Here is a 15,897-nt window from a genome sequence, read left to right on the forward strand (position 1 = left end):
ACTGTGGCCCGTGAGATATATTTGTTCTATCTGCACTGCTCTCTCTCTATAACCTTGTTAATACCAATATCTAATCAGCCCATCATGTGCCAGGAACTCAGTGCATAAAAGCATGTAGATAGGGTCAAGAGGTGGGAAGAAATATGAGCCACATGAGTTTGACTGTGGAATAATTGTTGGTGCCAGGTGGGGTGGTTCGAGTACCTCTCAGACTGTTGATGATCTGAGATTATCACGCACAAGCCTCTGAACTCTAGAGCAGGGATTCCCAACATAAAAAAGGGTTCGGAGCCTCTGCTCTGGGGTCTAGCGTTTACAGAGAATGGTGTGGAGAAAAACAAAAAAAAAATCTGCTGAGCTGCAGTTCTGTGGTTGAAAGCACCTTGTTAATGAGAGAGGTCAGAGGAGAATGGCCAGACGGTTCAAGCTGGCAGAAACGTGACCGTAACTCGAATAACCGTGTGTTACGGCAGTGGTGTGCGGAAAACCATCTTTGAACGCAGAGCACCTCAGGCCTTGGGCTACGGCAGCAGAAGACCACAATGGGTTCCACTCCTGTACCTAATAAAGTGGCACAGTGTGTGTGTATCCTTTCCTTTGTATTACAGTCTACTAGTGTAGGGAGCAATCTGTCTGCAACAGATTTACACTGTACCTTAGTATATACGACAATAATAAACCATGTACAACACATCAGGCAAACTTACCTTCCCAGACTCTCCTTCAGAGTGCCTGTTGGGTCTTCTACTGGTCTGTTTGGGCAACTTGGAGATAAGCTTCCATGGTGGTCTGTTGGTCCAAGTGAATCTTAAACTGTGTGATGTTCAACTAAGGCAGGGGTTCCCAACCTTTTTTATATACCATGGACCTCTACATTAACTGAGGGGTCCGTGGACTTCAGGTTGGCAACCCTGAGCTAAGGGTCACTGCTACATCAGAAACTCCAGGCTGATGGGTTACTTAGCTGCTGTAACTTGCCCTGGTGTGTACTGTAGGTGGCAAAGCCAGAGGATAGTGGATGGGGGGGGGGGGCTTCTTAAGCCCTTCACAGCTGTCTGGGTGTAGGACGCCAACAGCAGCTTGCCAGATTCCTCTGTCGTGCATCAGTCTTTCAGGTAAAAAATCTTTCCTCTCCCAAGGATGAGGTCTCCGGAGCCTCTGGTGCTTCTGTAGCACTGGGTTGTTACGGAATGGGGTGCTAGCCCCGTGACCAACCTTTTTTGCCACCATGGTTGGGACCGTCCATTGTAGAGTTTGGGGGTGTGGGGAATAAAATTCAATTTATGTGAATATATGCTTGATGGGCTGAAAGGCCTTATAACCATATAACAATTACAGCACAGAAACAGGCCATCTCGGCCCTTCTAGTCCGTGCCAAACTCTTACCCTATCCTATTCCCACTGACCTGCAGTCAGCCCATAACCCTCCATTCCTTTCCTGTCCATATATCTATCTAGTTTAACTTTAAATGACAACATCGAACCTGCCTCAACCATTTCTGCTGGAAGCTCATTCCACACAGCTACCACTCTCTGAGTAAAGAAGTTCCCCCTCATGTTACCCCTAAACTTTTGTCCTCTAATTCTCAACCCATGCCCTCTTGTTTGAATCTCCCCTACTCTCAATGGAAAAAGTCTAGCCACGTCAACTCTATCAATCCCCCTCATAATTTTAAACACCTCTATCAAGTCTCCCCTCAACCTTCTACGCTCCAAAGAATAAAGACCTAACTTGTTCAACCTTTCTCTGTAACTTAGGAGATCAAACCCAGGCAATATTTTAGTAAACTTCCTCTGTACTCTCTCAATTTTATTGACATCTTTCCTATAATTCGGTGACCAGAACTGTACACAATACTCCAGATTTGGCCTTACTAATGCCTTATACAATTTCAACATTACATCCCAACTCCTATACTCAATGCTCTGATTAATAAAGGCCAGCAAACCAAAAGCTTTCTTCTCCACCCTATCCACATGAGATTCCGTCTTCAGGGAACTATGCACCATTATTCCTGGATCCCTCTGTTCTAAAGCATTCTTTACTGTCCTACCATTTACCTTGTTCTGTGCTATATCACCTTACAAAGGCATTAAGAGTTAAGTCTAGAGGACAGGTTCCCAACCTTTTTGATGCTATGGATGTTTACCATTAACAAAGGGATCCCTGAGTTAGAGGTAATCTCCCCACTCATAAACTGATATACTATCAGCATATGATGCGGCAGTGCAGAGGGAGCTTCACCTGGTGTCTGGGCCCAGGAGTTTCTGATAAGATGGTGCAGAACAAGGATTCCCAACATTTTTTATGCCTCAGACTAATATCATTAATCAAGGTCTCTGTGGACCTCAGGTTGGGATTCCCTAGTGTAGAGGGGGCTTCATTCTATTACTGACCCTGGGATTGTGTGATGGGATTATGTAGATGGAACTTCACTCTGTGTCTGACTCTGCAAGTGTGTGATGAGATGGTGCAGGAGGAGTTTCACTCTGCATGTCCCAGGGAGAGTGTGATGGGATTATGTAGAGGGAACTTCACTCTGTGTCTGACCCCAGGAGTGTGTGATGGGCTGGTGCAGAAGGAGCTTCACTCTGCATGTCCCTGGGAATGTGTGATGGAATGGTTCAGAGGGAGCTGCAGTCTGCCTGGCCTCGTGAGTGTGTGATGGGATGGTGTATATGTCTCACCCATACTGTGCTCCTTTCGCCCCCCCCCCCACCCCCGCACAGGAATGTACATGGACAGGAGATGTGTGTACTACCGCAAGCCCCTGTTGGAGTCAGGGACTCTCGGCACCAAGGGCAACGTCCAAGTGGTCATCCCTTTCCTCACCGAGTCTTACAGCTCCAGCCAAGACCCCCCAGAGAAATCCATCCCCATCTGCACCCTCAAGAACTTCCCCAACGCAATAGAGCACACCTTGCAGGTCAGTCCTGGCTGGCACTCAGAGGTAAACAGGTGTCCACTGCCCTCCGGGGAGATGCCCAGAGTTGAGTGACTGGGCTTCTCCGTCCTGTGGTGCGACAGGTTACCTCGCGGTGTCGCAGTACATGGATGTGTTGCCTCTCATCGCCAGAGTTTTTAATTACTAAGGTGGAGCCTGAGCGGGAACGTCTTCACTGATGGGGTGGTGCGAATGTAGAACGAGGTGCTAGCTAAACTATTGCACCATTTAAGAGAAATTTGGGTTGGTACGTGGAGATGAGGGTTTTGGAGAGGTATAATCTTTCCTGTAATTTGATGGAAGTAGGCAGAATGTCAGGCTGGCATGGGCTGGAGTGCTCTATGAAGTTCTCTCTGCAAACTCTCCAAAGCCTCCGCATCCTTCTGGTAAAAGGGTGACCACAACTGCACAGTTCTACGGGACAGATATCAATAAGATTCAAAGAAGGCAGAGACAACCTACAAGGATGTTGCTGGGATTTAATGACCTCAGTTAAAGGGAAAGGTTGAATAGGTTAGGGCTTTATTGTCTGGAATGTAGGAGAATGAGGGGCGATTTCATTGAGGTATACAGACTAATAAGAGGGATAGGGAGGGTAAATGCAAGCAGGCTTTTTGCACTGAGGTTGTGTTGAGGTACACAAGCTGCCAGCGGGCATTTAGATGTGGGTTCGATTGGAACATTTAAGAGAAATTTGGATAGGTGCATAGATGGCAAGGTATGGTCGATGAAACTAGACAGAATAATGGTTCAGCATGGACTGTGGGCCGAAGGGCCTGTTTCTGTGCTGTTGTGTTCTATGACTGACCAACGGTACCCACTACCAAGTGGGGCATAACATAAGTTTTATTCAGCTATAATACGTAATCAAAGTCGAAGGAAGACAGTGTACCATAAGTGTCAAAAGTAAATTAATTACCACAATACCAGAACCCTAATGTTACCATAATGTTACTCTGAGGAACACACATCAAAGTTGCTGGTGAATGCAGCAGGCCAGGCAGCATCTCTAGAAAGAGGTACAGTCAACGTTTCGGACCGAAACCCTTTCAGGACGAGGGATCTCGACCCGAAACTCAACTGTACCTCTTCCTAGAGATGCTGCCTGGCCTGCTGTGTCCAGCAATTTTTGTGTGTGTTGCTTGCAATTCCAGCATCTGCAGGTTTCCTCGTGTTTGCGTTACTCTGAGGTTAATTTTCTTGCAAATGTCTACGGGGGGAGAAAGAAACTAGAGTTTTATGAAAAACTGTACATAAAGACTGACAAATAACCAATGTGCAAAAGACAAGCTGCAAATTAAAGAAATAATACTGAGATCATGAGTTGTGAGGAGTCTTTAAAAGTGAGTCTATAGATTGTAGAATTGGTTTAGGGTAGCGGTTGAATGAAGTTCCCTGATGGTGCTAGAGGAACATTTCCTGAACTTTTTGGAGTGGGATCTAAGGCTGAGAACCTGAGCCAAAGGTGGGACCTCACATTTAAGAGAAGTTTGGATAGGTATGTGGATAAGAGAGGAGGGTCTGGATGCTAGTAGATGGCACTGATGCTCTATGACAATGACATTATGACCCTGTGTCCTGCCTCCATCTGTCTGCATGTGTGGAGTTTTCACTCTCTCTCCCCGTGACTGTGGGTTTTCCCCCTAGGCATTCCCACATTGCAACAACGTGGAGTCAGTGGGTTCATCAGCTGCTGTAATTAGCCCCCAGGTTGGAGATATGGATTAGCGGTGGCATCTTTTGATTTCGAAGTAATGGGCCCCTCTGGTCCAATGATCCGGCGTTCCCCAATTACAGCCATGTGACCAATTAACCTACTAACCAATACGTCTTTGGAAATGTGGGAGGAAACCAGAGCACCCGGAGAAAATCCACAGTGTCATGAGGAGAGTTATAAACTCCTTACATGGAGAGAATTGAACCCAGGTCACTAGTGATGTAATAACATAATTGAGGATGGGGGCTGAGGGGGGTAGGAATTTGCAGATTGAAATGGCAGTGTGTGTATGACTGGCTTGATAGTCAGTATGAACTCCCGTGGGCTGTAGGGCCTGTTTCCATGTTGAAACACAGCATTGAACTAGGCCTTTCAGCCTACTGAGTCTGTGCTAACCATTTGCACTGAACCCATTAATTCTTCCTCGCCTTCCTGTCAGATCCCTGCAGATTGTTCCCCTTGTCCACATACTGAGGGCTGATTAACCTTCCGACCCTACATGTTGCTGGGTTGTGAGAGGAAACCTGGGGGGGGGGGATGGAATGGGGGTGTGAGAAAGTGGGGACAGTTGCAGGGAGAATTCGCAAACTCCACACAGTTGACAAGACCCGTCCCAATCAGAACAGTGAGGGTCAAACAAGAAGTAACGAGATCAGACCCAAAGATCAGGACACTAGAGTCATGAGGTAATACTTCTGTTTGCCCGACCTCTTCTCCGGTCAGGATGGGGTTTCTTGGCTGCTCCTTGGCTTGTAGATAGGTGAGCACAAGGGCAAGTGTTTCCTGTGTGGTGGTGGGGGGGTTGTCATTGGTGCTAAGATGGAGCCAAGCGCGTCTGCTGGCGGTTAGGTGCAGATTTATAAATCTGGGTTGGTGTATGTTGGCCGGGGTGTCAGAGAAGAGGCACGGCCTTCCTGTCCGTATTTTCTGCGGGTGAAGGGGGATGGGGGCTTGCCTCCCACACTACAATCCTCCCTGTTGCCGTGACAGTTCGTGGAGAGCAGCTGTAGGTGTACAAGACATCCCTGCTGTAGGGGAGGGGGCAGGGAGGTCGGGTATCAATGCCAGCTGAGCAGCGCACACTCTCTAACCCTCAACTCTCCTTGCTCCGCAGTGGGCTCGTGACGAATTCGAAGGGCTCTTCAAGCAGCCCGCGGAGAACGTCAATCAGTACATACAGTAAGTTGATCTCTGCTCTCTCGAGGCATGGGGAGGGTGGTTGGAGTGGGGCGTTTGCCATCTGCAGTTGTCCTGAAACCAAATAAATGGAGATCAGAGCTAGGCAGCAGCCCCAGTGCCAATACAATACTGGAATCTGGGTGCCTTCTCTATCTTTGCCCAACCATCTTAATTTCCTGCTTGAGAAGGTGGGTGAGGTGAGGCACCCCAAATTTCTGCAAGTCTGTGTGGGGAAGGATCTCCCACTCAGGAGATTAAGGTTTGACAGGCGGTGACGGGTTTGGGCAATGCTACTGGAGTAGCACCATCTACAAGGGGTAATTGCAGTACCCCTTGTAGATGCTGTACGCCGGTGATGAAGGGAATGAATGGGTTAGTGAAAACAGGCAGTTCATAGCACGGACCTGCTGGGCTGAAGGGCCTGTTTCACTCTGACTCAAGAATTGGTGTTCCTCTTTGCTTCCCTGCATATGACTAATTTCCTCTCTTTTCATCCCCCTCCCCTGCAGGGATTCCAAATTCATGGAACGCACATTGAAGCTGCCCGGAGCTCAGCCCCTGGAGGTGTTGGAAGCTGCTTTCAAAAGCTTAGTGACGGACCGTCCCAAGACCTGGGAGGACTGTGTGACCTGGGCCCGAAACCACTGGCAGATCCAGTACAACAATAACATCCGTCAGCTGCTACACAACTTTCCGCCTGACCAGGTGTGCTGCCTTTCCAACGCACCGTCGTCATGGATCTCCACTCCGAGGGGACAGGATCAGACAATTCAGCCCCTCTTTCTTTTCCAACTCCATTCTCTCACTTTCTCCCTTAAACTCCCTTACCAATCCACCTCTGCCTCAAATGCACCCAATAACCATCTGTGACAATGAATTCCACAGACTCACCAAACTTTGGCTAAAGAAATTCTTCATCTGTTCTAAATGGACTTCACTTAATTTTTAGGCATTACCCTTGGGTCATAGACCCTCCACTGATGGAAGCATCCTCTCCATGAATGCTCTGTCCGTGCCTTTCAGTATCCGGGAGGTTTCGATGAGATTCCCTTCATTTTTCTGCACTCCACTGAATCCAGGCCCAGGGATAGCAGATGTTCCCCATACATTCCTAAGATTGCTCGTGAACCAGCTATGGACGGTCTCCATGGCCAGCACATCGTTGGACAGGCGGCCAAAGTTGCTCTTAGTATTCCAAATGCGGTCTGACATCACCTTATAAAGCCTCAACAGTTCCTTCTGCTGGATCTAAAATGAATACTAATGAGGAATTTCTCTTGCTCCTGACTCAATCTGTGAGTTGAGATTAATCCTGATCGAGGATTTGCAAATTCCTTTGCACCACCTCTTTCTAGCTTCCCATTCTTATTCTGACATATTAGTTCATGGCATTCTCTACTGCCACAATGAGGCTAAACACAGGGGCAACACCTCATTTTCTTTCTGCATAACCTCCAATCAGATGGCATTTATGTCTCTTAACTTCCATTAATCACTTTCCTCTAGTCTTTCCATTCCCCATTCTGACTCCCCTCTTCCCCTTCTCACCAGCACAGCAGCTCCCTCTGGTGTCCCTTCCTCCCTTTCTCCGAAAAGCTTCCTCCTTCATCCTTACGTCTTCCACCTGTCGTCTCCCACCTGTCGTCTCCCAGCTTCTTTCTTCATCAACCCTTCCCCACTCAAATGCCTTCCCCTTCACCTGGTCTCACCAATCACCTGATAATTTGTGCTCCTCACCTCTCCAGTATCTGCATCTCCCCCTTCTGTCCAGTCCCGATGAAGGGTCTCAGCTCGAAATGTCGACTGTTCATTCAATTCCATAGATGCTGCCTGACCTGCTGAGTTATATAGTGATAGAAAAGTACAACTTTGGCCCATCTAGTCTGTGCCAAACCATTTTCACTGCCTTTTCCCATCGACCTGTACTGGGACTATATCCCTCCATACCCCTCCTATCCATGTACCTATCCAAGCTTCTCTTAAACATTGAAATCAAGTTCGCAAGCACCACTTGCGCCAGCAGCTTGTTCCACACACTCACAGCCCTCTAAGTGAAGTTACCCATAAATATTTCGCCTTTCACCCTTAATCCATGACCTCTAGTTGTAGTCCCACCCAACTTCAGTGCACAAAGCCTGCTTGCATTTACCTTATCTATACCCCTCAATTTTGTATCAAATCTCCTCTCAATTCCTCTATTCCAAGGAATAAAGTTCTAAAGTTCCTCCAGTATTTTATGTTGTCCCCTGGATTTTCAGCATCTTCAGAATCTCTTGTTACTGAATTCTCTCCCCATTTAGAAAATGCTCTCCACCTTTCATTCTCTATACCGGAGTACATAACCCCAGCTTGTAGCAGCATTGTGAACAAATTGACTCAGCTGTCACTGCATGAATCGTGCCTAACTCTTTCTTTTATCCCACTCTCCCCAGGTCACAACTTCTGGCACTCCCTTCTGGTCCGGTCCTAAGAGGTGTCCTCACCCACTGGAGTTCGACATGCACAACGTAAGTGTCGGTGGCCCATCGTGGGGGGGTGGGGGGAGCATTTAAAGCCGGCATCCGCATTCCCGCATCCCAAAGGGCGAGGCTGTCCTCTACCCCTTGTCTGACCTCTCCCAGCACTGAGCACTGCTTTCAGAACACAACAACTTAGCAGCAGCTGTCAGGCCATTTAATTTCTGAAACATCAACCTATCCCAGGCTCTGCCTTCTGGGTTAGTGACCCTCCATTTGATAGATACTGCAAATTATCTATCACTTTGACACTAATAATATTACTCCTGCAACTCTGAGATAAGAGAATTCCATAAGACAATTGGAATTCTGCCCCATCAAATCTGCTCCATCATTCTATCATAGCTGATTTATTATTCCTTTCAACTTCACTCTCCTGTCTTCTCCCTTTAATCCTCGATGGCATTACTAGTCTGGAACCTATCGACCTCTGCTTTAAATATACCCAATGAAGGTCTCTACAGCTGCCACTTATTCTAGTGCACGCCTTAACCACTTTGCTGGTGGTTTCAGCCACTCAGTCTTCGTGTCTCTGGAAGAGGCGCCCCATCCCGGTATCCCAGCTATAGTCTCTTTATCTGGGTGAGCGATGCTTCCGTTTCAGCGGTTGGGGGCAGGGGGATGGTTACAGATTTGAGTGCGTGGCCCTCCGTATGCTGGCGCGAGCTCACGGGCCAGGCAGCTAGCACATTCTAAAGTTTGCTTGTGTGTACGCACACACATGTGGAACCCAGTAAGACCAAAGAATTGATTGTGGACTTCAGAAAGAGTAAGATGAGGGAACACACACCAGTCCTCATCGAATCAAGTGGAAAGGGTGAGCAATTTCAAGATCCTGGGTGTCAACATCTTTGAGGATCTATCCTGGTCCCAACATGCCGATGCAGTTACAACAAAAAAAGGCATGGCAGTGGCTATATTTCATCAGGAGTTGGCGGAGCTTTGCTATGTCACCAAACCCACTCGCACATTTCTGCAGATGTACCATGGAGAGCATTCTAACTGGTTATATCACTGTCTGGTATGGAGCGGCCACTGCACAGGATCGAAATAAGGCTACAGAAAGTTATAAACTCAGTCAGCTCTGTCAAGAGCACCAGCCTCCCTCAGCATCCAGGATATCTTCAAGGAGCGATGTCTCAAAAAGTCAGCATCCATCATTAAGGACCCCCAACACCCAGGACATGCTTTGTTCTCATTGCTACCATCAGGAAGGAGATACAGAAGCCTGAAGACACACACTCAACATTTCAGGAATAGCTTCTTCCTCTCTGCTTTCGAAATGATTATTGAACCTATGAACACTACCTCAGTACTTTTCTTGCACTATGTTTAAACACTGTAATTTAGTTTTATTATGTACTGCTGCTGCATAACAGCAAATTTCACAATGTGTCAGTAACATTAAACCTAATTCTGATCATATCTTTGCCAAACACAATACCAAATTAAACCAAGTCCCTTCTGTCTGCACACGGTCCATATTCCTCCATTCACTGCGTATTCATGTCTGTCCTTAAACGTCACAGCACATGTTTCCATGATTACCCACTGCAGATTCCAGGTATCTCTCTGTGTGGAAGCTTTCTCCTCTCAATTTAGATGCATGTCCCCTGGTATTTGATATTTCCACACTGAGGAACTGACTGTCTGCATATCTCATAACTTATAAAGCTCTATCAGATGCCACCCCCCCCCACCACCACTACCCCTTTGGAGAAAAAACAGCACAAGTTTACACAATTTCTCCTTTGTAGCTCATGCCCTCTAACCAGGCAGCATCCCGATGGACCTCTTCTTCACCCTCTCCACATCTTTCCAGTAATGGAGTTGCCACATCCATGTGCTTTACTCAGATGCAGCCTCAAAGATTCATACAGCTGCACGTGATTTCCTACCCCTCGTATTCCAATGAAGGCAAGCTTGCCGTATACCTGTGTTACCACCCTGTCTAATTGTGCAGATCCAAGTACGTCAGGGCTGTGAAGGGCTCTGCCGTTAACTGTGCACATTCGCCCTGCATTTGATCTCCCAAAGTGCAACACTTCACACTTGTCCAGATTAAACTCCGTCTGCCATTTCTCTGCCCATATCCCTACTGTAACCTTCTCAGTCCACAACTCCATTCTCCTAACACACCCAGGTACGTTTATCACCCAAGCCTTCATTGGCAGGAGATGTGTGGATCCAGTACTAATGCATACCACCCCTCCCCATCCGATTTGCAGGCCCTCCACATGGATTATGTAATGGCCGCAGCGAACCTCTTCGCCCAGACCTATGGCATCAAGGGCTCCCGTGACGTGAGCAGCTTGGCCGAGATATTGAAATCTGTCAAGGTGCCGACTTTCACCCCTAAGTCCGGCGTCAAGATCCATGTCTCCGACCAGGACCTCCAGAACTCCAACGCTTCGGTCGGTGAGTGTTTATTTTTAGAGGTACAGCGCAGACGCCACCCAGCACCCCGAATTTAACCCTAGCCTAATCACAGGACAATTTACAATGGCCAATTAACCTACCAACTGGTAGGTGTGCCTTTGGACTGTGGGAGGAAGCCAGAGCACCCCGGAGAAGCTTGTGATTACAGGGATAACATAAAGGCAGCAGCAGGATTTGATCCAGTAGGTTTCAGTGAGATTCCTCCTACACCCCCCCCCCACCAATTCCGAGGCTCCTGAGTGTGGTGAGGGGCCACTTCCTTCTGATTGGGTGACAAGACCCCAAATTTAGAGGGGGTGGGACTTGGGTGGTGTGAGAGAAACACGTGTGTGGTCAATGGGAGGTTATGTCTCTCTCTGTACCCAGACATCCCACCCTGCAAAAACTCATTTCAGGGAGGTAGCACCATCAATTTGCAGGACACTCCCGGGAGAGGTGGGATGTCTGCAATAGAGTAGCTTCTTAGCAGCCAGCCAGCTAGTTTAAATAACGTTAGCTATGCTAATGAACGAATGACACCTGTTAAACTCACCTCAACTTGTCTTTTACAGTCTTAACCCACCATGGGCAATAGAAAAGTCACTGTTGCAAACCGCGAGCAACACTGTCATTATTTTGACCCCTATTAGGCAGGGGTACACTTTCTGGAGTGATGTATGTTTTATATTTTTTTTGGAACACTCTGCCATGGTGCACTCTCACTCGCGCACTCTTTCTTTCTTTCTCTCTTTCTCTCTTTCTCTTTCTCTCTTTCTCTCTCTTTCTCTCTCTCTCTTTTTCTCTCTTTCTTTCTCTCTCTCTCTTCTCTTCTCTTTCTCTCTTTCTTTCTCTCTTTCTCTCTTTCTTTCTCTTTTTCTTTCTCTCTTTCTTTCTCTTTTTCTTTCTCTTTCTTTCTCTTTCTTTCTCTTTCTTTCTCTTTCTTTCTCTTTCTTTCTCTTTCTTTCTCTTTCTTTCTCTTTCTTTCTCTTTCTTTCTCTTTCTTTCTCTTTCTTTCTCTTTCTTTCTCTTTCTTTCTCTTTCTTTCTCTTTCTTTCTCTTTCTTTCTCTTTCTTTCTCTTTCTTTCTCTTTCTTTCTCTTTCTTTCTCTTTCTTTCTCTTTCTTTCTCTTTTCTCTTCTCTTCTCACTCTCACTTTCATTCTCATGGTCACTCGTGTTCTCTCGCTTGCTTTCTCTCGCTCACTCTCAAAAAAATTGATTTCTGTGATATTGTATATAATTTGCGGGCATCAGGGAGCCACTATTCATATGCGGGAGACTCCCGGAACTTCCGGGAGAGGTAGGATGTCTGTTGTACCACTAGACCACCACCTTGTTCTCTGTTGAATTCTCCCTCTGACCACTTGCTGCTGAGCAAAATCCTCGATAATCTTCCTGTATCCATTGCCTTCCTGGGCAGTATTCCTCCAAATATCAGTTCAAAATAAATTTATGATTAAATTACTTATATGTCATTATGATTGGCAAAGGGGGTAAGACTCTTCTCCCCTCTGCTAGCCTGCAGGTCACCCCCCCCCCCCCCCCGATCATGGTCACGTGAAGCCGTGGGAGCAGGTGGTGGATGGCCGTATGACCAGCTGGTGCAGATCACAAGTCCTGGTTATGCAACCACTGACACCAGGCAGACAATCTTTGAGGAGTGTTGATAATGGCTGGGGTCACCTGTCTCATAAAGATGAGGCCCAGAAGAAGGCAATGGCAAACCACTTATGTAGAAAAATTTGCCAAGAACAATCTTGGTCATGGAAAGACCATGATCACCCACGTCATATGACACAGCACGTAATGATGTCATATACTTCCTTGAGATTCTTTTTCTTGTGGACATTCACATAACTACATTGATTGGCTCCCTTGGACAAGCCTCCTGTAGTTGTAAGTGATCCTGAGCGATAGATGCCAGATGATGGGGTTATATTTTATTAATCTTGTGTCTCAAGAGCAGCGCAGGAGACCTGGGTTCAGTCCAGACGTCCAGTATTGGGACCTGAAGTGCATTGCCTGAGGGGGAGGAGGGGCGATAAGAGGCAGAGACTCTTACAGGACTGAAGCATCCAGACCAACTTGTGGCTGGACAAGGCAGAGGAGGGTGGGCCCCGGGATGGAAAATGGAATGGGTATACGTTCATATGTTTAGCATGGACATAATGGGCTGAATGGTCTGTTTCTGGCTGTGGGGCGCAGTCACTGTATGAAGAGAGGTTGATTTCTAGGTCCAGTGGGTATTCATGGGTATACGGAGAGCGAGGGGACATGCCGACGAGATGGGTGATCGCTGTACATTGTTTCGACTGTTGGTACTGACTTGGCAGGGTCCTTGTTTCCATTACTGGTATCATGAGATGCAAGGTACTGAGGAAGATCCTCTGGCAAAGAGGAGCTCTCACCTCCCCTGGCTTACCAGCTTGGTGTTTTATTGCAGATGACAGCCGTCTCGAGGAGCTGAAGGCCACCCTTCCTTCCCTAGAGGCCCTCTCCACCTTCCGGATGTATCCCATCGAGTTTGAAAAGGTACGGGCCTGCACCCTCCCCAGCGCTTGCCGCGCTTGTAGTTTGGCTGAAAGTACAGGCACGTGCAGTGCCTCGCAACTCCAATGACTAGGCTTCAGTTCCGACCTCCTCCAATCTGTGTCTGGAATTTTCAAGTTTTTCCATAATTCCATTCGGCCCTTCAAGTCCCTGCCATTCCATCGTGGCTGATTTATTATCTGTCTCAACCCCATTCCCCTGCCTTCTCCCCCATGACCTTTGATGCTTTTACTAATCAAGAACCTATTAAACTCTGCTTTAAATATACCCAATGACTTGGCCTCTACAGCTGTCTGTGACAGTGAATTACACAGATTCACCACTCTCTGGTTAAAGAAAGCCGCCCTCATCTCTGTTCTAAAGGGACACCCTTCTGTTCTGAGAGTGTGCCCTCTAGTCCGCAACACTCCCACTAGGAAACATCCTCTCCATGTCCACTCTGTCTAGGCCTTTCAATATTCCATAGGCTTCAATGAGACTCTTCCTCTTCCCCACCCCCATGTTCTTAACTCCAGCGAGTACAAGCCCAGGGCCATCAAACGCTCCTCATACATTAACCCTTTCATCCCTGGAATCATTCTTGTGAGCCGCATCTGGACTTCCTACTCTCCACCACTCTGTCCCTGCTCACAAATGCGATCTGACCAATCCCTTATATAAAGCCTCAGCGCCCATTTTGTGGTGCTGTGGGTGCCCCCCATGGTGCTCTGGTTTCCTCCCACCTCCCAACTACAGAGCCTATAAAAAAGTATACATCCACCCCCCACCTCCTCAAGTTTTCATGTTTTATTGTTTTACAACATTGAATCACAGTGGATTTAATTTGGCTTTTTTTGACACTGATCGACAGAATAGACACTTTCATGTCAAAGTGAAAACAGAGTTTCTACAAAGTGATCTACATTAATTACAAATATAAAAATAAAACACAAAATATTTTTTATTTAAGTATTCACCCCCTTTAAGTTTGAACTTTGACTGCCATGGCCCCCACACTCCTATTTTGGGTCAAGTGGATCAGTTCATTGGTATTCATTTTCAGTTCTCTGGCTGCTGTCTCCATCATCATTTGTCTTTGTCTTCCTCTTTCTTTCTTCCCTTCAGTCTTTCCCATAATTACTGTGCATTCTAACTCCTCTTTCCTAATCACATGTCCAATGAAGTCACGTTGCCTTTTCATGTTCTCATACATTATTTCTCTTTTTGTGCTTGCTCTGTTCATGACATCCTTGTTAGATATTTGTTTCATCCATGATATTCTTTGCATCCTCCTCAAAAACTACATCTCTGCTGCTACAGTTTGTTTCCTCATGTAACTAGATATTGTCCAACATTGTGGTAACATTTCAGTGCTCTGAGGCAGGTTGTGATGCCTGGTCAGTTTACTCTTCATTCTCGTAAAGGTGTCTTTTGCCATCCCTATTCTTCTTTTGATGTCCATGTCACACCTGCCATCTGATGTCACCCAGCTTCCTAAGTAGCAAAAGTTATATATTTGTTTTATGTCTTCCCCATTTATTCTCAGCCTGCAGATAGGATTCTCCTTCTTTTTGGATATCACCATACATTCTGTCTTTTTGCAATTGATAGACCCATTTTTGCACTTTCTTCAACAATTATATCAATTGTTTTGTAGTTCTTCAAATCATCAGTGCAGCCAATTGGTTTTAGAAGTCACATAATTAGTTAAATGGAAATCACTGTGTAGTCAAGGAGTTTCAATTGATTCCAGTAAAAATACACCTGTATCTGGAAGGTCCGACTGCTGGTGAGTCAGTATCCTGGCAAAAACTGCATCATGAAGACAAAAGAACACTCCAAGCAACTCCACGAAAAGGTTATTGAAAATCACAAGTCAAGAGATGGATACAATAAAATCCCCAAGTCACCGAATATCCCTTGGAGTACAGTTAAGTCAATCATCAAGAAATGGAGAGAATATGGCACAGCTGTAAATCTGCATAGAGCAGGGTCTAGTGTGGGAGGCCACCTCTGGAGGAGTTACAAGCTTCAGTGGTTGAGAATGCACATGCAAGAACTTTTGCTGGGGTGCTTCACCAGTTGCAGCTTTATGAGAGGGCGGCAAAAAGAAGGCCAGTGTTGGAAAAGAAGCACACATGAAATCTCGGCCCGAGCTTGTTGGACTGTGAAAGACTGTGAAGTTAGTGGAAGAAGGTTCCATGGTATGACGAAAACAACACTGAGCTTTTTGGCCATCAGACTAAACGCTATGTTTGGCATAAGCCAAACACTGCACCTCATCAAAAACAAACCATCCCTACCATGAAGCATGGGTGGTGGCTGCATCATGCTGTGGGGATGCTTCACTGCAGCAGGCCCTGAAAGGCTTGTGAAGGTAGAGGGTAAAATGAATGCAGCAAAATACAGGGAAATCCTGGAGGAAAACTTGATGCAGTCTGTAAGAGAACTGCGACTTGGGAGAAGATTTGTTTTCCAGCAAGACAATAACCCCAAGCATAAAGCCAAATCTACACAGGTTAATGTCCTGGAGTGGCCAAGTCAGAGTTCAGACCTCAATCCAATTGAGAATTTGTAGCGGGACTTGAAAAGAGC

At 46.6% G+C, this 15,897-nt stretch overlaps 1 protein-coding gene across 1 annotated transcript in view; it reads left to right on the plus strand.

Moving 5' to 3' along the window:
* Positions 1–15,897, plus strand: part of uba1 (ubiquitin-like modifier activating enzyme 1) — a 62,235-nt gene that overhangs the window by 41,186 nt on the left and 5,152 nt on the right. The window contains exons 16-21 of the mRNA XM_063035309.1: positions 2,731–2,927; positions 5,777–5,841; positions 6,351–6,546; positions 8,274–8,348; positions 10,586–10,775; positions 13,217–13,305. Of these exons, the coding sequence (XP_062891379.1) occupies positions 2,731–2,927; positions 5,777–5,841; positions 6,351–6,546; positions 8,274–8,348; positions 10,586–10,775; positions 13,217–13,305 (812 nt within the window). The remainder of the gene's footprint in view (positions 1–2,730; positions 2,928–5,776; positions 5,842–6,350; positions 6,547–8,273; positions 8,349–10,585; positions 10,776–13,216; positions 13,306–15,897) is intronic.

This window comes from Mobula hypostoma, chromosome 28 (genome assembly GCF_963921235.1).
Source record: "Mobula hypostoma chromosome 28, sMobHyp1.1, whole genome shotgun sequence".
Taxonomy (NCBI): Eukaryota; Metazoa; Chordata; class Chondrichthyes; order Myliobatiformes; family Myliobatidae; genus Mobula; species Mobula hypostoma.